The 27856-nt window shown below is 38.4% G+C and overlaps 1 protein-coding gene across 1 annotated transcript; it reads left to right on the top strand.

The window, feature by feature from the left end:
* The first annotated feature begins 576 nt into the window (after positions 1–576).
* On the top strand, positions 577–4343 carry LOC149151425 (Tetratricopeptide repeat (TPR)-like superfamily protein). Its single transcript, XM_089439179.1, has one exon. It carries the CDS (start codon positions 1732–1734, stop codon positions 4009–4011), a length of 2280 nt encoding a protein of 759 aa, XP_089295305.1. The 5' UTR covers positions 577–1731; the 3' UTR covers positions 4012–4343.
* Positions 4344–27856: the final 23513 nt, after the last annotated feature.

Genomic DNA, 27856 nt, shown 5'->3' with positions numbered 1-27856 from the left:
TCCTTACTAATTCTAAACAAATTAAATCAGAAAAACTTTCCAAAAGATCACACTTAAAAATTACTCAAATTAATTTTAATTTATTTCATTCTTTTTTTTTATTTTAATAATATATTTAAATAATAAGGTGAAAAATAATTTAAGTTAGGTTTTTACCTCGGGTTTTATGAAGTTTTTGAATGATCCCATTCCTTAAACCTTTGCAGTCTTATGGTCATATAGAAAAGTCAAAATAACCATAAGAATGTTATTTTTATTGTCAAGCAATAATACAATACATAGATCTGAGCAAATAATTTTCTTTGTTACTGTGGACATCAGAAACGGCGTGGGAAGCCTTAATCCCTCACGCTATAAGACCTATTGACACCTTTTTCATGTATGAGTGCAGGGTCTCCTCAGGGGAGGGATTACGTAGAGACCAGGCAAAGTTAGCAAATGGGCATACTTAGCAAGCAGCTTCTGTTCAATAAGGTAAATTTTCCATCTTCGACGAGGTTTCAGATTCCCTGCAAGTACCCATAATCAGTATTATTATTAAACATTAACACAAGAACGATTTCTTCATTTTCCATGAGTTTCGCAGGTGTACAGAGTTTTAGGGTGCTCAATTGGTTCATTTTGTTCTTTTTCAACTTAATCCATAACCACCGATTAGATTGGACATATCCAAATCTTCGTAGAGAATGGATTAGTTTACGCTCTGTTTGCAGCGCGGGATTACAGGTGACTTAAGCCTAGCCCTAACAAGGCAATTAATCCGTTGAGGGTGTATACACATTGTTTGTTCATACTAGTTGGCAGGGCTAAACTCACATAAATTTGGGTTGAATTATTTTGTTCAAATTCTGTGAGATGAACTAAGTATGAGTTACTAAGGTCATAATCCCAGGAAGTGTGAGGTCGCTGTGAGTCGAATCTTGGCAAGGCCAGCTTTCCGTAAAGATACTGATGCAAATTGATGAGCTTTAATGGAACCACCACTTCTTTGTTTCGTGAGTTCGCTTGATTGTTCGGACAAGGATAGAGGAGGCTGAAAATGGAACCCTAATAATGCTGGAGTGTGTTTTTGAGTCGTTGATGCGATTTGTTAAAAGGGTAAATAGTTTTAAGGGAAAGTGTTTCCTTGACTTGTGGAGCAAATTTGAAAACTCAGTGAGGACTATGGCTTCTTTTCACAGACATATATCTCCAGGCAAGTAGCATCAAGCATGGTTGGTTAGAATAGCTTACCAATGTTTAAGGCATGTCATTAACTACTTCAAGGACAACAGAGAAAACATGTCCAGTGGTTCTTCCTTGTTTCATAAGTTCCCTTGATTATTCGGACAGGGATAGAGGAGGTGCTAATCTGTCCATACCTGCTGAAAATGGAATCCTAATAATGCTGGAGTATGTTTATGAGTCGTTAATGTGATTAGTTAGAAAGGGAAATAGTTAATAAAGGGAAAGTGTCTCCTTGACTAGTGGAGCAAATTTGAAAACTCAGTGAGAAGCAAATTTGAAAGTCAGTGAGAAATGTGGCTTCTTTGCACAAACACATATCTCCAAGTAAGTCACATCAAGCATGGTTGGTTAGAATAGATTACCGATGTTTAAAGCATGTCATTAACTACTTCAAGAACAGCAGAGAAAAACATGGGTTTTAACTGCATTTAGTTCGACTTATCTTCATAGAAATGCTTGATCGTTGATCGTATCTAGTAAACAAATACAGTTCAAGTCAAGAAGATGGTGACACTCATTAGAAGGTTAACAAGAGAGTTGGATAGAACTAGGCATCTCATTTGTAGTAAACTACTTGTTCTTTATCAAAATGATCTTTGTCATCGAAATACCTATTTTATGCACATGATAGAAAATTCAAGAACAGTGACCCAAGTCCATTTCTTCAGCACCAAAACAATTATAGTAAACGAAGCCATAGCAGATCGGTTAAGATTTCAAGTTATAGAGGACAACTGTCCCTCTTCATGTGATAGTCATCTTATTGAAAATTTTTACAGCTTTTTAAGGCTGGAAAACTGGGGGGATCTGCAGCAGATAGGTCATCTATTGAGCCCACTAGTTATGATCAATGTTTTGTATAAGTGTAAGGACAATGCAGAGTTGGGTCTTAGATTCTTTTGCTGGGTTGGAAAACAGCAGAACTACCAGAACACTGCCCAATCCCTAAGTGCCATGATCCATATATTAACCAAGGGTAGGAAGTTGGCAGATGCTCAGTCTTTGTTGCTTCGCATGGTGCGAAAGAGTGGAGTTTCAACGTCTCTAGTTGTGGATGCTTTGGTGAATACTTACAAGAATTGTAATTCAAATCCACTGGTGTTTGATCTCTTGATCAGAACCTATGTACAGGCTAAGAGGATGAGAGAAGCCACAGAGGCCTTTCACAGAATCCGGAATTCTGGCTTCTTGCCATCGATAATTGCTTGCAATAGTCTTCTTGGGGGACTGGTCAAGGCTAGTTGGGTGGACCTGGCATGGCAACTTTACACTGAAATACTTCAAAGCAAAATTTCCATAAATGTATATACATTCAACATAATGATGAATGCTTTGTGCAAAGAAAGGAAGCTCCAGAAAGCAAAGAATTTGCTAGACGAAATGGAATTAAAGGGCTTCTCTCCAGACATAGTAACTTACAATACTTTGATTGATGCTTGTTGCCGATATGGTCTGCTGGGTGAGGCATTCAACTTCTTGAATACTATGTCTGAAAAGGGTTTAATTCCTGATGTCCTCACATATGGTGCTCTTATGAATGGCTATTGCAGAGAAGGAAATGTTGAAGAAGCAAGGAAGCTTATGAAAGAAATGCTGCAAAAAGGATTGGTCCCTATTAATCGTACTTACAATATATTGATAAATGGATACTGCAAGAAAGGTACTGCAAAGGAAGCTGCCAAGCTTTATATTGAAATGGAAGACAGTGGACTTGTTCCGGATGTTATTACTTACAGTTTGCTGATCAGTGTACATTCTAAAGAAGGATTACTGCGTCAGGCAATGAATTATTTTAATAAAATGCAACAGAATGGCTTGGTTCCTGATAGTGTAATTTACACAATGCTCATTGGTGGGTACTGTAGGAAAGGTGACATGGGTGAGGCATTCAAATTGCGTGATGAAATGGTAGAAAGGGGTTCTATGCCAGACGTTGTTACCTACAATGCAATGATTAATGGTCTATGCAAGGAAAGGAGATTGCCAGAAGCAAATTCACTCTTAAATGAAATGGTTGAAAGAGGTCTAGTACCAGATTACGTGACTATCACAACCATCATTGATGGATACTGTAAAGAGGGATATGCAGAAAAGGCTCTGGCACTGTTTAATGGAATGTTAGAAAGACGTCTTAAGCCAGATATTGTAACATACAATGCTCTAATCAATGGTTTCTGCAAGGAAGGGAATATGGAGAAAGCAAAAGAATTATGGAATGCTATGGTGGAGAAAAATATATTTCCAAACCATATTACTTACAGTATTTTCATTGATGAGCTATGCAGGAAAGGAGACTTTGTAGAAGCATTTCGGCTACGTGAAGAAATGTCAGAGAAAGGAATCACACCGAATGTTGTCATATACAATTCAATGATAAATGGCCTCTGTAGAGCAGGGGATGTTCATAAAGCAGAAGAACTCATAAAAAGAATGATGGAGACTGGTTTGGTGCCAGATAGTGTAACTTTCAACACACTTATTCATTGGCATTGTAAAGAAGACAATATATCGGAAGCTTTTAGGCTGGCTAATGTAATGGTAGAGTTTGGTGTAATGCCTGACGTTATTACTCACAATGCACTGATCAATGGGCTTTGCAGAAAAGGCAACATGCAGGAGGCAAAAATAATCTTTGGAAAAATGAGAGAGAAGGGGCTCATTCCTGATAAGTCAAGTTACACAACCTTAATTGATGGTTACTTTAAGGAAGGCAACTCAGATGAGGCTTTCAAGTTGCATGATGAAATGTTGGAAAGGGGTTTTGTGCCAGATGACACATTTTGAGTATTGTTCACAGTTTTTCTGCTCAAATATACGATTTGCAAGTACAAGTGGATCTTAAGCTCAGCTGCAGTATATTTTCTGGCCTGATAAGTCAAATTACACAACGGTAATTGATGGCTAGTTGTAAAGAAAGCAACAGAAAGAGCTTTTCAAGTTGCAAAGGTCTTTGATGCCAGAGGACACGTTTTGACTCACTCTGTGAGACAAAAACTGTGTTATTCAATCACTTATGCTAAAATATAGAATTTGCAAGTGTAAGTGGATCTTGTGCTCAGTGGCAGTAGATTTTCTGCGTGCAGCAGCAGTAAGTATAGCAATTATTTTCTTGTCAATATTGCATGGTAATAACAAAAATTATAAAGTAATAGATAATGAAATGGTGAGAAAGTTGGAACGTACGTTGTTGCATGGACATATAAACGTAAAACAGAAGTAATAGATATTGGCTTCAACAGGTTCTTATTATATCATGGCTAAGCTTCAGTGACCTGTATAAAATCAAAGAAGGGCATACATTGAAGTTCTTATCACGACAGTCCATGGTTACATTCCACAAGGTCAAATTTGGGGTGCCCTTTTGGTCGGCGACAAGGGCCTTGACCTTTACAATGCAAAAAGAGATGTTCTACACTTCAAAATAGAAGTTCTAAATATGTCAAGGCAGTTCCTTGGTCAGTAATGACAACAATAACCAAGCATTTTATCTGTCGCAGTTCAAGTAAGCCCATATTCTTCCATTTTTCACTCGTTTAAGGTAAATTTTTTTTCATTCCATTTCATACTCCAGTTAGAACATGCAACGTGAAAAACCCCAGTTCTAGACAGAAATGTAAGAAGCTGCGAGAAGACACAGAATAATACATTTCTTTCTTGCTATCACAGCAAATTCATTTTGCATTAAATATATGTTTAGCCATTCGGTGGTGGTGTTTTCTGGATACAGTGGATCCATTTTTCCTAGATAACTTTGGTTCAACTAGTGTGAAAAACACTGTGAAAGTTTATATATGCATGAAAAGGAAGAGTCATGCATGTGAGAATGGCTTGAAGCTGAGCAGCCAAAACAAGAAGGATCCACAGGAATCATCCATTTGAAAGATACGTCTAAAAGGTTGAATTTGTAAGTCAAGATAAGCATTCAATGCCAAATGCTACTCTAGAACCAAACTTCCAAAAATATGCGTTGCATAGGGAACACATGTACATAAAATGATCTAAATTTCAGAACTTAAGAGAATACAGAAAATCATAACTGTACAGAAAGCCCCTTATCTTGATGAACCCGTGGTCTTTAGAATGTTCGTATGGAGTTTCTGATTTACCCGCATGAATAAGTTCTTGATTCTTGAAAAGCTTCCGAGGTTTGAGTCTTCAAAGTCTTTGAATTACAAAGTCATAAATGATAACTCTTTGACACATAGATTAAGAAAAAGGAAATGATGAAAAATTGCGCAAATTTCAATTCCTTCATGGGAAAAGTAGTCCAAAATCCAAAATCAATCTCATAATTATCAATGTCAAGACCATTGCCTTCTCTTGACACAGATATAACTATTTACATTTGTATCTACGTGTACACCAGTCACCAAGTACATGTGTACTGCATCTTTAACAATACAGAATACTGCCCGGGTTGCTTTAATGACACATACATCAGCTCCTATAGGCCATGTTGCCATAATAAGAGATGCACAGGAAATGCATTTTCTGTAGTAAATTTGTTTTTAATGACCACAAAACTGAAAAATTGGTGAAGATGTTAACCCAGGGCACCCATGAACATAGAATCTAATTTTTTTTTTGTATGGTCAATAATGAACAAATCAATGATTTGCACAGCTTGAAAGTTGGTGTTATCTTGTTATACTTTCGTTTTATCCTTTAGAATGGTTTGTAAACAGGAACCGAAGAAAGCACAGAGGATACCATTCTCTTTTTGTACTGTACATATCGTAGAGTAAAAATGTGTTATCCCATATGATTAAAGAGGACTAGGACAAGAACAGTACTCATCCTTATTGCAGGAAGGATTATTGAAGGTGGCATATGCGGTATTCACCAAATGCAAGGCATTTGAAGCTGATATGCATATGCATGGGCTGGTTAGTACTACATATGCAAGAAACGCATGAAAAATATGTCGTGCTAACTAATAGGTCTTGCTAATTGGAAATATGTGTTACTTTTATGTCTCAATTCTACTGGCACTAGGTGTGCACTTTCTGAATTGATTCCCAAGATGCAAATAGGTTCTATGGTTGGTAGCCATATTTTTGCAATTGTCGATATTTCTGTCATTGATTAAGCGTAGCTTATACATATTCTCTACAACATGTCTAACCCAAAATTTATCAGTGAACAATGTTCAGATTGTATTATCATGCTGGTGATATTGATTTTCACAGTGATAGACAGAAAAAGACAATCCAAGAAAGAGAAGAACAAAAGGTGCCAAGAGACAAATCAAATTATCAGAAGACGAAAATGCATTATTTGAGTAAGAATTACAATTGAGAATGGGTGTATAAATACAGAACTCAAAGATAGGGTGCTTTCACCAATAAGGATTACAGGGTCCACATGTACAAGGTCAGTCTTAGTCAAACTTACAACATAATAATGATTACAATATAAGGTCAATCATGGCCTAATGTGAAGCTTACACCATTTTCAATGTCCTCTCTTAAGTTGAACAAAGGGCCATGATGGAAAATGATGAATACGAATAAGAGTGGGGTTATAAAAGCCAACTTTAAAGTCATTTTGGAGCTGAAAATGTGGGGTTATAAAAACCAATTTTAAAGTCATTTTGGAGCTGAAAATGAGAGTGGGCTTATAAATACTCAACCCAATATAAGGTTGATCGCGGCAGAAATGAAGATTACACGACTATTTTCAACATCACCCCCGAGGGTTTGTAATACCTTGGTTTTGACACTTTGATGTTTTGATCAAATTATGTATAATCTGTAAATAAAATGGATATGATGATGGGACAGAATTACTCCATATGTGAATGATGTAAATATCGTATATGAATATCTAGTGTGGAGCTCAAGGCCAAGGTATGACTAGAGAATCTCTAGGTGTGCATTTTGATAGATCTTATTCTATTATAGGCCATGAGGTAGGTTTTTTATGGTTCTCTTAAGATATGTAAATATTATTTCAAAAATTAATATAAAATTGGCCGTGGAGGAGCACAAGAGTGGTTACAAGTCCACTAGAGGGAAGAGGAAAGGAGGTCAAAGGGGATGATAAATAATCTTAAATTGCCTAAGTCTCTTAACCTTTATTTTTTCACCATGTGCCTTATTAAAACCTTTAGCTGCCAATCATAGAATGAAAGTGGTGGTTTGTGGGGAAGTCCACCTTTCGTACTTATGAGAGCATGGGGGTTGAGTATAAGAGATTCCATAGGAATTCAAACTTGAAGGAAATTCAGTCCATCTCTTTTATTGTGCAGTCTTCTTTCATGCGAGTTTGAATTGACCATTCCTATTGACCCATTTTATCTAGCACTTCATCATTCTTCCATTTGGTCATGTATTTTTGTGCTATGCATAGAAACATTTATCGTTAGAGCTTGTAAGTTTCAAAAAAGAGCTAAGGAAGAGAAGACTATGAACCTCACAAAGAGAGATGGAAGGCTACAAAGGAGCATAGAGGTTGGGTTGACAGGAAATCTTTCCCATACTTTGAAGATCACTACACCTTTAGTGTTCAAGAGCCAAGGTAAAACATTGTTAGGTTTCCTAAAGGAAAATGATTGGTTGGACTCCTTTCGCACACATTGGAAAGCATTGGAGGGAAGAAGATCCTTGAAGATTTTTCTTACTTGCGTTGTGTGGGTGTGGTGAAAAGGATTGTCATTGTTGGGTTGGTTGGATGGCCATCTAGAGTGCTCTATATTGTTTTGCTTGGTCGAACCTTAGAACCATTGGGTTGGGTAAGTGACTTGAGTGTCTTGGACCAATTTCTTTCACCTTGGTGGCTTCATAACCTAACTTGGGGGAAGAATCCAAAGTGTATACCTAGGGTTAGGGGAAAATTGCTTGCATGTGGCCAGTTTCCTTGGGCTAGTTTGTTCAAAGATAATTGGCCCATCTATATGCTTCAATTCATGTTTATAATTCTATTGTTGAGATATATTTTTCTCATGAATGAATTAGAATGGAATTTGTGAACGCATGATGCAACATACCCTCCTTGTTGAGATAGCTAGATGTATGTTCTTATAGAATTCAAAGTTTCCTTAAAAGTTAATGAGTTCAAAATCTTGATGTGAATTTGATGTTGTGTATGTGTTCGAACTTGAAGGGAAATGACCATGTACAAATTGAGTTATTCATGCTTGATGAAGGGAAATGACCATGTACAAATTGAGTTATTCATGCTTAATACCATTTACATAGGCCAAATGGCATCATAGGTGCACGATCCATTAGGACTACAAGTCCTTTTATGTTGAATTCAAAGAGTTATTTGAATAGATTTAGCAACCTTTGTTTCACTTCAAAGCTACATTGGAAATGGGGCCAGAGCCCTGTTGTTTACACTCGAGGCATTGATGTCAAATGAGGCCTTTATCCTTTACTTATTTCATTTTTTCTTTCGAAGTTGGGTATTTTTTTTGAAGTTTCTCAATAGCTTGTTGGACACATTCAAAAGAAGAACTTTTGAAATAGTTGGATGGTATATTGGGCATGTTCCAAAGAAGATCTTTCAAAATGATAAAATGTTCGATTGGGCACATTCGAAGGAAGATCATTCAAAATGATCTGATGGCCTATCATGCACATTTGAAAGATCTTGCAAATGGCCTAATGGCCTATCAAGCATGTGTTGAAGATGTTATATTTCAAAGAGGTCTAATGGTTTTTCCATTGGGTTGATATTTTCAAATGAACTGATGGCTTTGCCATCAAGTGGATCATTTGAAAGGTGGAAAAACTTTTTGAATAAGGTCGATGGCCTATGCATGATGTTTGAAAAACCGTTGATAACCTTCATGGGAGATCAATTGAAATGGGCCTAGGAGAAGTTCAAATGAAGATAAGTTAATCTAATCTCAAAGGATTTAGATCAATGGAAAATGATAAAAGTACCCCTCATCCTCAAAGGTGGTGTTAGAAGGAGATGGGTACATGATAGAGTGGTATTAGAACTCATGTCACAACATTGGGGTTGTTATGGGAAATAAATGCAATGCACTGAGTGTGTTAAGAGCTAGTTATAACATTGAGCCAATATAGCTTTGAAATTATGAATGAAAAAATGTTATAATGATAACTTGTTGACATTGTTAAGCTAGTAGATTGTTATATATGGTGCTCACTGAGTACTAAGATTTCTAGAGAAAAGTGGATTGGCACAAATTCTTAGTTTGGTTAGACAGAGTACGCTGTCATCATGGAAGATGCACAAAACCCATACTATTATGAAGCAGAAATCATATGTGCAAATATACATCGGAGAAATATAGACATAGAGTTCAATGATCATAGAAAAGAGACCCCTCCATACATTGCAAAAACCATGAGAAACTTGAAGGTAGAGATTTAAAGTTGTAGAGTAAATAATGAGATATTAATCAAGGCTCAAGAAGAATAGAAGTAGTAGAACACTACCATGTTGCAAAGTTGGATAGGCATACAGTGAATACATTATGGATAGAATTTGAACAACGTTGATAGGAGCAAAGACAATTCCAGAAGTTGATCTTAGAATAGGCCATGAGCACCAGAGGAGAGAACTCCAGTGATTGAACTTGTACACCATAAAAAATCCTTTTGATAGTGAATTGTTTGCCTCCAAAAGATTCATTGAGTGGTTTGAGATGTTTTCCTTGTACGAAAAGGAGAAAGAGATCTTCCAGATGTAGTTTGTAGGGAGAACTTTTGATGTTGATTTAAAATTTGGTAAATAATTTGAGGCTTGGCTTCTTGGGATAAGGAAGTATTTCCAGGTTCATGATTACTATGGAAACATGAAGGCCAGAATCGCCATATTCAATTTGAATGGCAGAGCCTCACTTTGGTGGGAACATCTCAGACAAGTCAAGAACATCAATGAGAGAGATTTCTTGGAAGCAGTTCAAGAAGTACTTTCAACTGACTTATCTTTTTTATAATTACTACATTCCATGAGTTAAATTAGGGGAAAATGACCATAGATGGATATGTGAATAAATATTTCGAATTGTTGAGATATGTCAAGTACATCAGAGATGATAAGGTAAAGATCTAGCATCTCTTAAGTTGATTAGCCCAATCTTATAGAGACAAAATTGAGTTTGATGAACCTCGAACTTTGGATGAGGAAATTAGAAAGACTAAATATTATTATAAGAACAAGCCATAAGTCCACAATATTTGAAAGGACAAGAAAAAAGAGAAGCTTGACCAATGAAAGAAAGAGTTCAAGCTTTTTCATTATGAAAACTAGTGTAATCAACCAACATAGAGTGGAACTCATCCAATTGAACCAATGAGAAAGAGGCCAAGAGATCCTATTCAATGTTGGGGATGGAGAAGAACATTTCCTTAGAAATTGTCCACATCAAAAGGAGAACACTAGGAATGTTCATAATTTTCAAGATTCTACAGTTGGTAATGTAGCAAAGACTAGTCCTAGGATTTATGTTGCCTTGGAAGATTACTAAGCAAATTGTCAATTAACAATGGTCAAATTTGAAGGTAAGATTGCTAAGCAATCCCTTTCCACTTTAATTGATCTAAGATCTACTCACAATTATGTTGCTCCTATAGTTGTCAAATCAATTATTTGCACTTAAGAAGACTAAGTGTAGCAAGGCATGGATAGCTTAGTTAGCTAAGGAACCAAGAGGAAAGTTAGTGAAATGGTGGAGAGTTATCTAATAGAGTTGAATGGACTCTTAATGCGGGGAAAATTTGACATTTCACCTCTTGGTTCATATGATTTCCTTATTTGTATTGGAAGTACATTCAAGTGTATGTGCACTTAAGAAGACTAAGTGTAGCAAGTCATGCCTGGCTTAGTTAGCTAAGGAACCAAGAGGAAAGTTAATGAAATGGCGAGGTATCTGATAGAGTTGAATGGGCTCTTCATGTGGGCAAATTTGGACATTTCACCTCTTCGTTAATATGATTTCCTTATTGGTATGAATTGGTTTGAAGTATGTTCAAGTGTGTATTGACTGTTACCTTAAAATATTCGACTACATAAATGAAGATGGAAACTCAAGGACAATAAAAGGTATTTTGAAGGCCATGTTTATAAGATAGATCTAAACCTTACACTTGAAAAGGTGCTTTTGAAAGGGATGCTAGTTGTATAAGGCGCATGTTTTGGAACCAATACAGAGAAATGGTCCAAAGATTGAACACTGTGGTATTGAAAGAATATAGAGATGCTTTTCCTTATCAAGTATCAAATCTACCTCCAAAGAGAAATATTGATTTGTCAATTGACCTTGGGTCCAGGATTGCACCAATGTTTGCAGCTCCTTATAGAATAAGTACCCAAAAAATGATGTCGTTGAAAACACAATTATAAGATTGCTAGAGGATGGATACATTTGGTCAAGTATGTTCATGTTGGGAGCACCAAATTTATTTGTGAAAATAAAAAACCCTTAGGTTGTATATTGATTATGGGCCACTGAAAAGAGTAAAAATGAAAAACAAAAACCCATGCCCTGAATTGATCTCTTTGACCAAATGAAAAGGACAAATGTATTTTCAAAAATTAATTTGAGGTAAGAGTATCATCAAATATAATTCAAGGGAGAAGACATAAACAAGTCAACCTCTGGAACAAGGTATGGTCACTCGAGTTTATGGGGATGCCATAGAGTTTCACAAATGCACTAATTATGTTCCTGTGCCTCATGAATAGTGTCTTCAATAAATACTTAGATTCAAAACTTGTGCTTGTTCTCCTTGATGATATACTAGTTTATTTGAAATATGAAGAATTGCATGAGAAACATAGATTCACTATTTGGGTCGCGTTATTTCAATAGGAGTGATTTTGTGGATTTGGAATATATTGAGGCCATGGTGAATTGGCCTACTCCAAGGAATGTGACAAATGTAAGATCATTCATGGGTCTTATTGGTTACTATTTGAGATTCATTAAGGGATTATTTGAGAATGCACATCTAATAAATTATTTGCAAAGAAAAGGATATAAGTTTGAATGGACCTAGAAATGCAAGGAAAGTTTTCAATAGTTGAAAATTTTCTTCAGAGGCACATTAATTCTAAAAATTAGATATATACACAATGATTTTTTTATGTGCATAGACACATGTGGGGAAGAACTTGGTAGAGTTTTGATGCAAGATATCCATGTGGTGTGTTATAAATCATGAAAGCTAAAGGAATATAAGAAAAAATATGTTACTTATGCGTTGGAACTTAATATGGTAGTGCATGCATTCAAGATTTGATGACACTACTTGATGGATAGAATGTTCATGCTAACAACCAACCATAATGGATTGAAGTATCTATTGGAACAACCAAACTTGAATGCTAGACATGCATGATAGTTGGGATTCCTTTATGAGTTTGATTTTGAGATCAAGCATATAAAAGGAATGGAAAATAGACTTGAAATGCATTCAATAATAAATTGTATGTAAAGCATATGGTGGCTATCAATGTTTGCCAACATGATTTGAAGAAAGGAATGATTAAGTCCCATGTTGTTGATGAACACTATGTCTAAGTGAGAAATGGACTATAATAAGAGAAATTAGAGTAGAAATGTGATAGTTATCGACTAAATGATGATGGATTTCTCATCTACAATAACATAATGTTAAGTTTCAATTTGGTAGAGTTGAGAACCATCATCTTGGATGAAATCCATAAGGGGCCTTATTTGAGTCATCTAGGCTGCTAAAAAAATATTTCTTTAGTGAAAAAAATATTTTTGGTGTGGTTAAAAAGGATGTTGGATACATTACAAGATGTATTAATTTTTAGTAGGTCAGCGTTAAGAATCAACATCTAGCAGGTTTGTTACAACCTTACCACTTATAGATGTTGAAAAGTAACTAGGTTCGGTATTCATAATGACGTGTAATTGTGATTTTATGTAATTGATGAAAAGAAAGAAAAATAAAATTATTGTAATGCTTGTCTCATGGGTTTCATGAGATTTATTTTAGTAATGTCTCCCATTATAAGCCTTTAGGATTGCATCATGTAGTCATAAAAGTCAAATCTAGTCAATGTCATATATGAAGGACCCTTCTTGGGCATGATACACTTGTATATGAGTCAATAGAAGTGTTAAATGACCCTCCAAGACAAGCACAAGCATCCTCCTACATGTTGGATTCAAAGAAATAATAAAATATTCCTAAAAAGGACATGTTGGTTCACCAGAAGTCATGTCGGCTAATTATGAGACTCCAACCACTATAAATAGGTAGCTTGGCCTAATCTCAGAACATAGAAAATTCAGAGAAGTGCGAGGTACAAGGGTCTACGATTAGAGAAGTGCAAGGTACAAAAGGTTTGCGGTTAGAGGTGTGAAGTGAACCCTCTCCCCAAGCGAGGAAGGAGGGACTATAAGACAAGACTGTTTTGGGCTAAAAATATCTCCACTAGTGCAAAGTTGCAGACCTATAAATTTGCAGTAAGGAGGCCGAGAAAGAGACCTATAAAATTGCAGTAAGAAGGATGAGAAAGTTGAAGTTGAAGAGCTATAAATCACGGCAAGGAGGCAGAGAAAGTAACAACAAGCAACGGGTTTGACTATTGTTGACTCAAGGAAGAGGAAGAAGGCTTGGTGTCTTGGTCTTGGAGTGGCAACTAGGTCAAGGGTCTTGGTCCTGGTATTCGTCAATTGGAATCTCTATAAGAAGAAGAATTTGTTCAGTTGTTCCTCTCAAAGAGTGAGAGGTTTTGGCCCTAGATGATAGCTTATATTATGTGTCTCTTGTATCTTTATGGTTTATACATTAGTAGCTGTTTGGTGAAGAATAACACTAATAACCTAAGTAAAAGGAGATCCTAATCTAAGGGAGTAAAAAGTACTCACAAGCAATTACTAATAGAAGAGAAATCACTTAATCTCTATGCCCTAGATTTCTCAACATGGTATAAGAGCTAAGGTGACTAAGTCAAGGAAGGGCATCTTATCAAGGGACACTCAAGGATCAAATCTCAAAGCGAAGATCATCTTGAAGTCAAGAAGTCTACAAAGAAGTATTAAGATCATCATCAAGAAAAGAAGGTGAAACCCTACGTCTACTTAAGTTGAAAGGATCTACAAATGTAGCTGAAGTGTTTTGAAGTCTATTCATTCGAAGGAAGCTGGAGGCATTGTCATCAAGACTCTAGGACGATCTCTCTCAAGCAACATCCCCACCATTGAATACATCAACATCATCAAAAGATCCAAGGATCCCCCTCTCTATGGGCTCAAGGATCATTATTGAAGAAAACTATCTTCATCAAAAGGAAGTTTTCTATCCTCTATATCATCATCAACATCAAGGAAGCAACAAGAAGAAATGAGCATCATATCAAGTAAGTATATGACCTTATCTGAATCTGTCAAAATGTCTTTTTGCAAGGAAAGTAACAAATTTGTTGGGGCTTCAAACTATCTTGCATGGAAGAAAAGGACAAATCTAAATCTCATTGAAAATGAGGTCATGGATCATGTCAAAGGATTTATCACCAAACCAGGAGATGAATATTCTCAAGCTCTTGCCAAGTATATGAAAGGGAAAGTTAGGGTTCAAAGGATTCTCATAAAATCCATCAAGGATCCCCTCATCCCATATGTATCTAAACTCAAAACTTCACAACAAATCTATAACAAACTGGTAGAGTTGTATTCCATAAGCACTACTAAAGAATTCATCTAATTAAGGCAAGAAATCTACAAGCTGAAAATTTCTAAGGAAGATGGAATAGCATCATACTTTATGAGGATATCTGAGATCCGGGATCAACTACAAGAACTGGGAGAAGTCATGTCTGATAGTGAAATGACTACAGTTGTATTAAATGCACTACCGGAGGATTGGGGTAACTTTACTTCAAGTATTTATGGGAAGAAAGAAGCTACTCCATTCCAGGATCTATGGTCACTATGCAAGATTGAAGAATCTAGACTAAGGCCAAATCTGATGTGGGAGGAGGTGAGCAAAATCAAGCTTATGCTGCAATGAGAAGAAGAAGAAAGAGACAATTTGGAAAGTTTGGCCCTCAAAAAAGAAAAAGAACATGGCCAAAAACCAATGCTACGAGTATCAAGAATATGGACACTATAAAAGAGACTGTCCTAAGCTCAAGAAGGACAATAACAAAAGAGGAAGAGAAGAAGCCCACATCTTCAAGGAAGTAGAGGGAGCTAAAAAGAAAAAGCCCAAGAAAGAGGAGGTAAGAGATCTCTACTATGATTGAGATAATATTCCTCACCTAATTTCTTTTCAAGTTCCTAAGTCTTCAGTTATAAGATATGGCTATCATGATTCACTAAAAAGGATGCATCAAGGCATCATAGAAGCACTGGAAGCAAGAGACCAGGACATCATCATTGAGAAGCATGAAAGATGGTTAGAATCTATGGAGATCAAGGATATAGCTCTTGGGAATCTCATTGGGAACATAAGTGACAAGGTCGTCTAGTACAAGGTTCATCACACATCTGTCAAAAGGAAACATATGTTGATGGGGATACTTTAGATCCTCAAAAATTCTATAATGGAATCTTCATTGAAAAGTTCACCGATTGTGAGGGACAACAAGTGTTTTATCAAGAATTCCAATCTTGTGAAATTCATGGGATGATGGTATGATGACATAATAGTGAATCAGATCAAGGGATTGAAGCTCTTTCAATTAAGGAAGTTGTTGCAGGAAGTTTGGATGACCTAAAGAAAAAAAAATGAGGTATGTATGCTTACATTTGATATTGTGGAAGTCATGTCATATGGTTGCATGTATCATGAACCAATGCTCTATCTTAAGAGCATGATCAAAATAAAGGATCTCCTCCCTCAAAGGGATGCAGGGATGCATGGGTCACACATTCAATAGATGAAATCAACATTATATGTCCACATATGAAGTATGAGGTGGTTGACTACAATTTAGGAACTTTGATTGGAAGCTATTGGGAATGGAATGTGTGAAGAAAGGAAGGAAGACATAATGGAATATGCAACCATGGTAAAGGCAATCAACATCCGAAAGACTAAGAATATTAGACTAGGATATCTCCATTGAAGATATGAAGACTCTGATGGACTCTGAAAAAGAAAGAGACCCTTGAAAATATATATCTATGGGAGATGTGTCGATATGTATGTAGGATGCTGATGCGAACTTGTAGATGTCATGATGAAATACCATCACAAAGATAATGTTGACTTTAATGTTCGTTCCTTTATTTTTGAATATTTCGATAGGCTTATACAGGGCTACCAACTGAAGCTCTATAGAGGTTTTCCAACATCGATGCACATGTAGTAGGATGGAAGATCCTTAAGTAAACATGGCATGGAGAAAGTAGCATGACATAAAGGAAGACTAGATATGGACTAATGGATCACTTTCCGATGATGACATGGCTGACTCATGGATGAAAGTGATGGATGGTCGGTGCCCTATGTAGAAGTCCCAAACATGAAGACTCCTAGATAACGAATAGAAGTTCATGACATTGTGAGGAGTTCTTCAAGCAACTAGTTGTCCCATCATCTCCATCTGAGGAGTTGTTGTAGGTCCCTAATTAAGAGGGAGCCTAGAAACAAGTTTCTTACTTGGAAGAAACTTGGAAATTCCTAAGCATGGAGGGAACTTAGGTACATTCCTTCCGTAGGAATGAGTACATTCCTTTATTGGAATAGATATGTCCTCCCTAATTAAGAGGGAGAGATAGACACATCATTCTTGTCTTCACTCGGGAAGACATAATGGAGGATTGGGTAAGCATCTAGCATCCAATGCTCTTTGAGGATGTATTGGGGCATCCAAGATAAGAGTAGTCGTTGAGGACCGATATTCTTTGAGGACTGGGAATCTGTTGTAGCGGCTACAACCACCCTCCAAAATTTTGGCCTGCACCAATTTCGGAGCCTCCCTTGGAGAGTTTCACTTGATGACTGCACACACTCGGGTTCACTCCGTGAGCTCGTGTGAGTCTTTACATTCGCTTTGCTTGTTTATTACACTCAAGTCTCTACATGTTGATGTCTAAGTCATGCTTGCGAGCATTTTCTGGTTACGCTCGAAGTCTTTGATTCGTATGTGTTTGTTGTGTTCGCCGTGAAGGCATCTGTCACACTCACACACAGAGTCATATTCAGTGTCGCGCAAGCGTCGTCTCGATCATGAACGATCAATCACTAGTGTCGCACTTGTCGTGCTCACCGTCGGTCAGTCATGTTGAACATGTGTGTCCGTATGGTTTGTTCGTTTCATCATCAAGTCATGCGAGTGTGTCCATATGATTACTTATGCATCTTTCGACTATTCACACACTTAGTCATTTTTGCTGAAGTTCTGACGACCAGACTCCTCACTGACAACTGGACCATCACCCTGATTTTGACTCGATTGACTGTCAACTAGAGCAGTGCAGAAGCACCAAGATAGTTCTTTCAAGCTGTGCTTCCCGCAAGAAATTCAATAAGCACTTATGCTAGCCACCCGGACAGTCGACCGACTATTCATCTCAGAAATTGCGCAGTGCTCATGAGCAGGTCTCCCACTAGCCATCAGTTAGCTCAGCTTAGACATTGCACAGAGACGATAAGCAGGCCGGCCTCTCGGCGTTAATGCAGTTTTCCCAGCTAGCAGCACCCAGCAGAAGACTGCCTATTCCCTCCAAGAATTGTGCAGTTTCTGCTGCCAGTGACTGAGCAATGAACTGGTAGTTCCCTCTGGGAATTGCGCAAGTCTAGCTGCCAGTGACTGAGTAGTGAATTGGCAGTTCCTTTGGGAATTTTGTAGATCTGGTTGCCAGTCTCCCGTGTAGTTCCCTAGAAAAATTGCGCAATCCTTGCCTGCTAACCACTCATGCAGCCCCACCCGTTCTTCTGGAAAATTGCGCAAATTTGGCTATCTAGCCCTTGCTGACTGTTTGTTCTGGAAAATGAGCAGAACATGCATGCCTTGCCTTCAAGCTGCCCAGACTGTTCCTCCCAAAATTTTCGCAAATTTTTCCTCCCAGCCGAGCTAGACCTTGCAGTCAGTCCCTGTCGAATTAGATTGCCCATCTCCATCTCTCAGTGACTCTTATGCAATTTTCATCAGCAGTTGCCCGGAGCCATCATCCCGCATCATAGCCCTGCTGCCTTTCTCGGTCACCCGCATCTGAATGATCATGTGTCATGGTAGACTTGGAGGTTTTTGGATTTGATGTTGTCTCGTCATGAGTGACTCCAGGTATAGGTACATCCACAAACATGTCAAGACGACGAACGGGATGAACGAAGGGAGCACATGCAGATAGACAGGTTCACCAACGAACGAACGAACGAAGCATGCGAAGCGGACAAATGCGACGAACATGCACATTCGCTAACAAGTGAGCCTGTCAAGTTTTCCAACATGAAAGCAAGGAACAACATGCTAGAGATTTATCAAACGAACCAAGGAAAATTGAAGACTCCGCGCACTTCGCCATGTGGAGGTGAAGCTATGATACACCATGAAGACATCCATCACTTAGCAGCACTGTAGCTCGACATGCACTCCAACAACAACACGAATGTACTAGCATTGTCTTGTTAAGTCATGTCGAGTCAAGTCATAAGTCATGTTGCCCACATATCCACTATAGGCTTGTTGTCAATCAATGTGACATCACGTAGAAGTCCAAGAGACCCACTGGTTGAACATAGAGTCATGTAAGTCAGAGAGTCATGGAATTCAAACGGTCATAAAGGTAGTCGAACAACCACAAGGGTCAGTTTCACCCTTGACTATAAATACCCTCATTTGTACATGAAAGGACTTTTCACCTCAGCTCCTCCCACATAGCCAAGAGAGTCTGTAATATTTTCTTTGAGGAGTAAGTAATGGCTCCAACGCCTTGTTGACGGGGTTAGTGATGTATGGTGTAATGATGTGTCTTGGAACTTTTGCTTAATTCAGAACCCTATCAACAGGCCAGCACGTTTTCACACATGTATTGTATTTGTTGTAATATTGATCTTTAACACTTGTAATGCATGTTGCTTTAACCACATGTTCTACATTTGAACATATTCATTTGTTGTTGTTAGGTTCCTATACCAATAGGTTTCATTTTTCATGATTGACTGTAGAAGAGCCAAATATGTTCATCCTTTCATGCTGCAAAGGTTCCATATTTTGTAAACAAATGAAGAAAATTAAAAAAATGAAAAGAGGGTATGCCCTAAAAGAAAGATCAAAGGGAAAAAAGAATGAATTGGTCAGAAAAAATGATAAAATGAACCCCAAACCAAAAGACCAGGAAAGTGTGCTAGTTTAAATGCCACTACTATTCCATTTTTGAAGAATTTTATTGTGTACAGGTGGTTGATTCTTGACACAGTTGATGAACAACCAGACAATTCAATCCTGGTTAGATCATGTTTGAATTTACTTATCTTTAGAATAGAGAATAATGATCTGTCCAAATAGTTCAAGCTTAGCAGATGAGTAAATAGGTAGAGAAACAAAGGAGCCCAACTGCTTAATCTGGGCCCTTGGAAGAGATAAGGGTAGACTTAGATAGGAGGGCATTCAAAAGAAAAGAGGAAAATCAGGGTTTGCTAGTCCAAATGCACCCAATCAAAAGGAAGAAAAAATGCTAGGTGTATTAGGCTGGGTAGGCAGTTTGAGGTTGCAGAAGCAAGTTTGTGATCATTTTTTGTCTTGTCAAGAAAGACTTATCTCATGGATGTCACAAGTACCATGGCAGTTGTTTGGTTGTAAAACAATGGAGCATGACTAATTTCCCCTCTCATTCCCCCAAGTACCCTTACTGACATCCCCTCAAGGACATTGGAATCTGCCCAGTAGTCCTAGTCCACTTCATTTTATGATAAATACTAAGTGGAACTTTGTGTTTACTTAGTCAAAACAAGCCACATTTCTTTTGTAAAAGATCTTACCATTTTACTTCATTTCCCCAAAAACCTAAGTTATTACCTTATAAACTTAGCATTATCTATCCATAAAATCATATTAACATTAACTTTATTGTATAGCTCCTTTATCATTTTTCCCACCCCTATTTTATAAAAACTATATAAAAAACCCAAAAATACATAATATCCCTACCCCTGGCAATTATAGCCATATAACACAGTTTGGGGAATTATTGGTCCATTTGGGACCTTAATAATAACCCTTCCGCGTTCATAATCCATCGGGGTTTATTTAACACCAGGGTAAATAAACAACCGCGCCCGAAAATACCATAACCAAAGTGTAAAACCCCAAAAAACATTATAAAACATTGAAAAATTAACGCGGGTCCCATGTCATAAACTTCCACCACTTACCTCACCCGTCGACTGTCAGATCCAGCGCCACAGATCCAACAGCTGGCGGCGATATCGAAAGCTCCCATCTGCCAAACGTTAGCGTCCAGGGGATGGGCGGTATTTCTGCCGTACCCCTGCCACGCATCGGCTTCCGGGCGTGATCGGAGCCCCCTCCTCCAAAACCACCATGGCCCTAAGGCGGTGCGGGGAATACTGCTTACCGCCCCACTGCCTCCCCGCTGACGTCTGACCCACGTCACCTGATGACGTCACATCCACGTCACCCGCCACCACTCCGTATCAACGCCATGTCATCTGCTGAAATCACCACCCCGCCTCCGTGTCATCCGCCACGTCATCCGACGTACCTGCTACACGACAAAATTACGTCATGATGACGTCATCACAAAAAAGCGCCAAAAGCCCGAAAAAGCCCAATTTGTGTTAAAACCCGTGAAAGTGATGGTTTTTTGTTTATTTCTATTAGTTCGTTTGTGGAAACCTCTGCATGCGATTTACGACGAATTTGCCACCAAAGCTACACAGTCCATCACCCAGTAAAAGCAACTCCACAGCGCGGTCCCTCAGCTCGGCCTGCAGTCCATATTATGCACCTAGCGCCCATTTGAAGCAAGTATTTACTCAATTGCTCCCGAACCCTGTGCATTTCCAATTTTTCTCTGTGTCTAAACCCGTGGAACCCAGAAATTGCATAAATCCAGTTTACAGCTCTTGAGAGATATACCGCCACCATCCCTGTTTTAAACATTATTTCCACAAAGTGACCAGTTTTATCCATTTTCACAGTAAACCAGACTTTTTTAAACAAAAACGCAGTGCCGTACCCAAACCTGCGTGCTATAGCCTTTTTTTTTGTCCTGTTTATCAAAAGAATTCCTCAAAATCCATTTCCCTCTGCAAGTTTCGCTCATTTGGTTAAAAATCAAGCTCATGTTCGTTGCATTCCGCTCGAAGAGCTAGCAAATCCAACAAATTCAGTCAATAACCCTGACTAAACTCTGCAAAATTTGTTTTTAACCATAAATTTTACCCAGTGAGGTGATTTCAAGATAAGGCTCAGTCTGTAATTCCCTGAGAAAAACCTCAAAGCCAGTGTTCTGTTTTCTGTTGCTGCATAGACCCACATTCCAATCAAAAGCATAGAGAATTTAAAGATGGAGACTCCAACAGCCTTGAATGTCACTCCTCTCAATGCACTCCACAAGGAATTGAAATCACTACCTTTGGCTGATAGGGATTATCTAATCCAAGACTTGGTTGGTAACAGAAACCACCGGCAGACCTTCTATTAGCTAAGGAACAGTTATCTGAATAACAATGATTTTTATGGGATATGGGAATCAAATCTGCCCATATACTTCCTCACCTCTGTCAATATCTTCCCTGAGATAATTCACTTCTGCTGTGAAAACTATGAACCAACTCAAAGGGCAGTCAAATCTCCATCTGGGAGCATCCTCTTTCATATAACTCCCGACTCCATCAATCAAATGCTAAACTTCAAACCAACTCAGCTTCTGTTCCCTCTTTCTATGAAATTATTGCTTGATGAAGGTCCTAAACTCTCCAGCTCAGAGATAACCTGAATTGCCCAAATATTTATGAGAGCAGATCGCCAGCCTACAGAGCCACCTCCTTTTCACTATGTATGGTTCAATGAAGTGGGTAAATTACTTGTTGATATGATATCTTATGTTCTGGGTTTCAAAACAAGTGAACATATTGATGAACCTATATTGGTCTTACTGTCCGCATTTACCCCAGGGCAACCCCCTGCTGTCAAATACAATTATGCCAAATTCATTGCCAGCAAGATACATGACCAACTATTGAATCTAGATAGAGAGGGAGTCCTCAAGTATTCATCCTACATCTATCATCTGTTCCTGTATTATCAGCCAGACTGTTTCCAATTCCCCATCAAAATATTGGACTCTAAAGGAGAAAAGAGGTCTGTGATTTTTTGGACCTCAGTCTTTCATGAAGTCCACAACTCTCCCTACTCCTACTGTGAGTTCATTGACATGTTTATCTATCCAGTCTCTTCTCTCCTAAAGAGAACTCCTCCTCCTAGACTGTCTTATGATATGCAGAAAATATTGCACCTCTCAAAAAACTACAAAATAGGTGACTGGTACTTTTACCAAAATCACACTGTTATCAGGATATATGGCTGTGAGCTGTGCCCCTACAGGCTGCCAAGATATGTGCCAATGAGACTGTTTGCCTTGGAATATTACATTCAATTTATCAATTCAGATTTGATTCATTTCCACAGCACCAAGAAAAAGGCTCAGTTGAAATTCAGAGACCAACTAGGCCCCTATGTCATGAACAAAAAAGAAGGATGGCAAGAAGTTGATCAGATATTGGGTGAGAAACTCAGATTAAAAAGGAGCTTTTGGTGGGTACCCTATGACCCAAATGGCTTTATCAATGCAAGAAAAATAAAATATAGGCTGTCAGCTTATGAACATTGCAAAATCCCAGAAATAGAACAATTTTCCAACCAAGATGAGTGGGTAGAAGGCACACTAGTTGAACAGCTCACTGAGGAAGAGATAATGGAGCAAAATATGAAAAATCTGGAAAATAATCTTGACTTGGATTCTTTTGGGCAGGTGTCATTCAAACTGCCACAGCAAGTCGGAGAAGGCACATCAACTACTGCAGCTTCACAAGCTGCCCAAGAAAGGACTACACCATCAGCAGGGACAACAAAAGGCAAGGAGGTAGTAGATACAGAGCAAGAAACAATGACAGACCAGCCAACTACCTCAAAGGAACAGAGTCAAGGGCAAGCCCCTCCACTACAGACAGAGGCACCACAGGTACCAGCATTACAGACTCCTCTCAATGAGGAAAGAAGCAAGAAGCGGGACAGAGAAGAAACCACACCTGCAAGTGGGTCAACAGAGCAGCCAGAGGCTAAAAGGCAAAGAGTAGATCCTCTACCTGAAGAGGAAATTAGTGAAGAAATCATAGGGAGTCCAAGGAAAGAGAGAGAAACCAGCCAGCAAACATCCACCAGCTCTCACAGGCAAGAAATGGAGAGGCAACATGGTATGGAGGTGTCCTCCTCAAAGTAGCAAAGTAAGCAACCATCTGGTATTAAAGAAACATTCATGGAAATTAAAGCCCAAAATGAATTATTGAGAATACAGCTTTATGATCAACTTCTCAAAACAACACCCTCCAAACAACAAAGGCTGATGGCAACTTATGACATTAAGGAGGAAAAAATGATCTTAAGTCATTTCAAGCCTAAAGTTCAACAACCACAGACAGCTGCAAACTACATAAAAACAAATCTAGAAGTCCTCGCCAAAGACATACATCGAATGGACCAAATTGAGCTACACAAGCAAACAGACGAAATGGTCTATGCTACGTTGGCAAACAAGGCAACGCTGGCCCACCAATTGAAGGAGTCATTAAGCAATACATCTGCCCAATTGGAATTGGAGAAAATATCTTCCTTGGCTAAAGACAACAGAATAAAGACCTTGGAGGAAATTATTATCGAGCTAGGGCATGATCCTAAGGATGCTAAGGGCATCAAAGCCCTTATAAGGAAAAAGGAAGAAGATATTGATGCACTTAGAAAGCAATTAAAATTGCTTGCAACCATGCACCCACAAACTACAGAACTTGCACAAGAAAAGGCAGAAGATGATACGATGGATTTGCTGATGAGGATGAATCAAAGGCTAATTGCAACGAAGCAAGAATTGGAGAAAGCATTGCAAGACAAGCAGGGGGAGTCGACCTCCCAGCCACCTGAAACAGCTCCAACAGTCACCGCTGCCCCTCCCACAGTTGCAGCAGAAATCCCTCCTATCATCCCAGCATCAACAACAAGTACATCAACCACAGATGTTTCAGCAGCAGCAGCAATAACAGCACCAGACTCTAGCATGAGCATGGAAGAAATGATGAGAGCAGTAAAAGAGTTAGAAGTCCAAATGTTAGAGCTGAAAGAGGCCAAAGAAAAGTTGGCCAAGCTAGAGGTAAGCTATGACAAATCCAAGATAACAGTGGCAGAGAAAACCAGAGAGATAAAGGCCTTGGAGAATAAGGTGAAATCCTTGGAAAAAGAGCTCACTCTTCATAAACCTCTAGCAGGCATTAAAACAATTTTGTGGACCAAAATTGGCCAGTCTATCATTAACCAATGGCAATCAATTCAGACAATACATGAGCAAATAGAATTGATAGAAATAGCCCGAGTAGAGATTCAAAGGGCCAGGGCATCATTGGGAAACATGCCTGAGCAGGCCAATAGACTCATTCAATTTTTGAATACTCATACCAGAGAACAACTAGCAGCTCTAGATATCAGGAACAGAACAAACACCATTTTGATAGTGAAAAAGGTGCTGACACTGAGGAATTTTGTTCAAAATCTGGAAAGAAAATGTCAAGAAATACAGGGAGAAATAAGTGCCTTTACAGAAAAGTTTACAGCCTTGCAGCAAAGGGGTCTACCCAGTTTATTGACCAGCAATGGGAGACTGTTAACACATGAACAATATGCTAACAGGGTAAATACCTATGTCTCCAATCAAATTACAACATCATCAAGCATTTCAGAAGACACAGGGACTCTCTCTGGACAGATTCTATATGAAAAATTAGAAAATTTGTTCTACATTGAAAATGAGATAAATCATCTTTTTGAAGTCCAGCCCAACTTCTACAGGTATACTGAAGCTGATGAAACACTAATAAAAATACAAAGACATCAATTGCCAACAGACCAATGGTGGCAGGGGATGCTGGAGGTTTTACCAAGTTAATTTTGGTTCTTTTTCTTTTTGATCAGCTACATGTCAGCAAATTCAAATGCACGGGCCACCTGTCAAAGAATGAAAAAAGCAGAAAGAGGAAATCAGGTTGGGACTGCTAAGCTCATTAATGCAAGACCACACACAAATAAAAGGCCAAGACAACAACGCAGGAATGCAGAACAAAGACACAGCTACCAGCCGACTCACTCAGCCCAAAAAGTCAAATATATCTGACAAACTAAATAGCCAGAACACCAACATTTACTGCTGCATTCATTTCCCTCATTTACTTCTTCTGTAGAGTAGGTGAAGGAAGTTATTGCTTGATTATCTTATCTACACGATATTTTGTATCTCCTCTTTGTATAAATACCTCCCCATGAGATGTATTTGGGGTTGGTGATTTTCTCTCTGGACTGCGCTGTAACTCTGAGACTTATTAATACAAAGGCTGTTGAAGTTCACTGCTACTGGACCGTCTGAATGTGGATTTGATGTTCTAGGACCTGCTACAGAATTCCTGTGCCTTTCTATGGATCAATAAGTTATTCTAAACTGCGTTTTGTATCTTCTGTGTTTGCAAAATTCATATATGTTTCATAATCTTAGTAATATAGAAAAAAGAATAGCCCAGAATTTGTTTAAATACACTCTGTGTTCAATCTCTGTTGTTAATTATGTTTTCTTCAGAGTTAGCATAAACAAGAATTCTTAGCTGCTCCTATTTCCACTGATTCTTTTACTTTGAATATTGCCTAGGAATTCTTTACTGCTCCTTGATAATATTCATGCACTTTCCCTCTGCCAACATGATGAGGGATTCTTAACTGCCCTTCATCCACTGGCTTACATTCCACCAATTTCCAGATATTAAAATTGTTCCAAAATCGATTATCTTGCTCTGTAGTATTGCCCTTTATCAAAGAAAACACTCTCAGCAATTCGTCCTCATTGACCCCATTTGCCCAATGGTATAAACTGTTTTAGACTTGCGTCATAGCTCTGTTTAAGATCACCATCCAACAAACTTAAAACCAAACCCTGTGCATCATAACTAGCCTAAAATACTTCAAAACAAAGCTAAATTATAAAGAGAGAGCCCTCTCTGGTTGCAGATTGGCTAGAATCTGCAGCTAAAAGTCTGGTTAGTGGTTACCTCGGCCATATTCCCCCCTTAGAGCTTTCCTGGGGAACAACCTGAGTGATAACATCATTGGCGAGTCCACTGGGGACCTGAATGACTATTTGTTATTGCTGTCTATTTTCTAGAGCTACAGATGGAGCCTGAAGTTAGCCAGGTAGTCTTTGAAACTATTTTTGTTGTGCATTCACAGGAGTAAATAAACGCTGCTTCAGTCAATCTCCAATCTAGTTTTAGGTTTTAAATAGCTGTCCCAATGATTTGATCAGTTTCCTTGTTTCAACATATTCGAAGGAAAGCCCAAAGTTTCCTATATTTCATAAGAGCTTCCTTCAGAATATTGTCAAAAACTGTGATCTTTAAACACTTCCAGAAAATACCAAAAACGCATTTAGAAGCTGGCTCCAAAGAAGAAAACTCGTTACACAAGATCAAATCCTGATCCAAATCCTCCAGCTATTTTTGAAAATTCTAACTTGATCTCTAAGAGTCTTAGAAGACAAGAAAATCTAGAAAATTCAGCTGATTTAGACCTTGATATACTTGAGCAAAACCTTACAAAATCTGAGCTTACTCCTGGGAGAGCAGCAGTCCTTTCTGTCAACACTACAGCCTCTTCGAGTTCTTCATCCACACCTCAAAGTATCCTTTCCACTCCCCCATCCACTGCACATATTTCCACTACTGTCCCTGCTGTTTCAACTGTCTTATTTCTTCCTACTGTCCCATTTATCCCTATAAATATGGCAAACCGTTATGCTCGTCTGCAGTTACCTGCGAATCCAGGGGCTATGCCTCCGAATTATCAGAGAAAAATTACATATTTTGATGGTACTGGCTCCTATACAGCCCAGCAACACACTAAGAAAATGATGGACTACTTTGAGAACTATGAAATCAATGACAACGATGTCAGAATGAAAATTTTTGTTCAAAGCTTAATCGGTGAAGTAAGAACCTGGTTTAGGGCACTTCGTGCAAACACAATCGCTGATCCAGATGCCCTGTACCAAACTTTTTTGAACAGATGGGAAAAGAAGAAGGATCCATTGCATATCCTATCAGAGTATGACAGTTTAAAAAGAGGCCCACAAGAAACTGTCCAAGATTATTGTGCTAGATTCAACAATGTGTACAATGCTATCCCTCAAAACCTTAGACCTCCACTTGACTTAGCCTTGATCAAATTCCCTGATGGATTTGATTCTGACATGGCATATCAACTAAGGGAAAGAGCTCCTCCTAGCCTAGAAGACATGCAAAGTGTAGCGGTTAGTGTAAAGGCCAACTTGATATCTAAGAGAAATTGGGCTAGAACTGAAAGGAGAACAACTTTCAAAGAAGAGCCCTCCGCGTTTGAGCAAAAACTAGATGCAATCATCAAAGATATGGACAGATTGGGTGATAGAGTGGAA

Source organism: Pinus tabuliformis, chromosome 9 (genome assembly GCF_031772625.1).
Source record: "Pinus tabuliformis cultivar Carrire ecotype Pingquan chromosome 9, CPIR1, whole genome shotgun sequence".
NCBI lineage: Eukaryota > Viridiplantae > Streptophyta > Pinopsida > Pinales > Pinaceae > Pinus > Pinus tabuliformis.
Note: the sequence above shows the minus strand (reverse complement) of the source record. Positions and strands in the feature narration are given on the sequence as shown.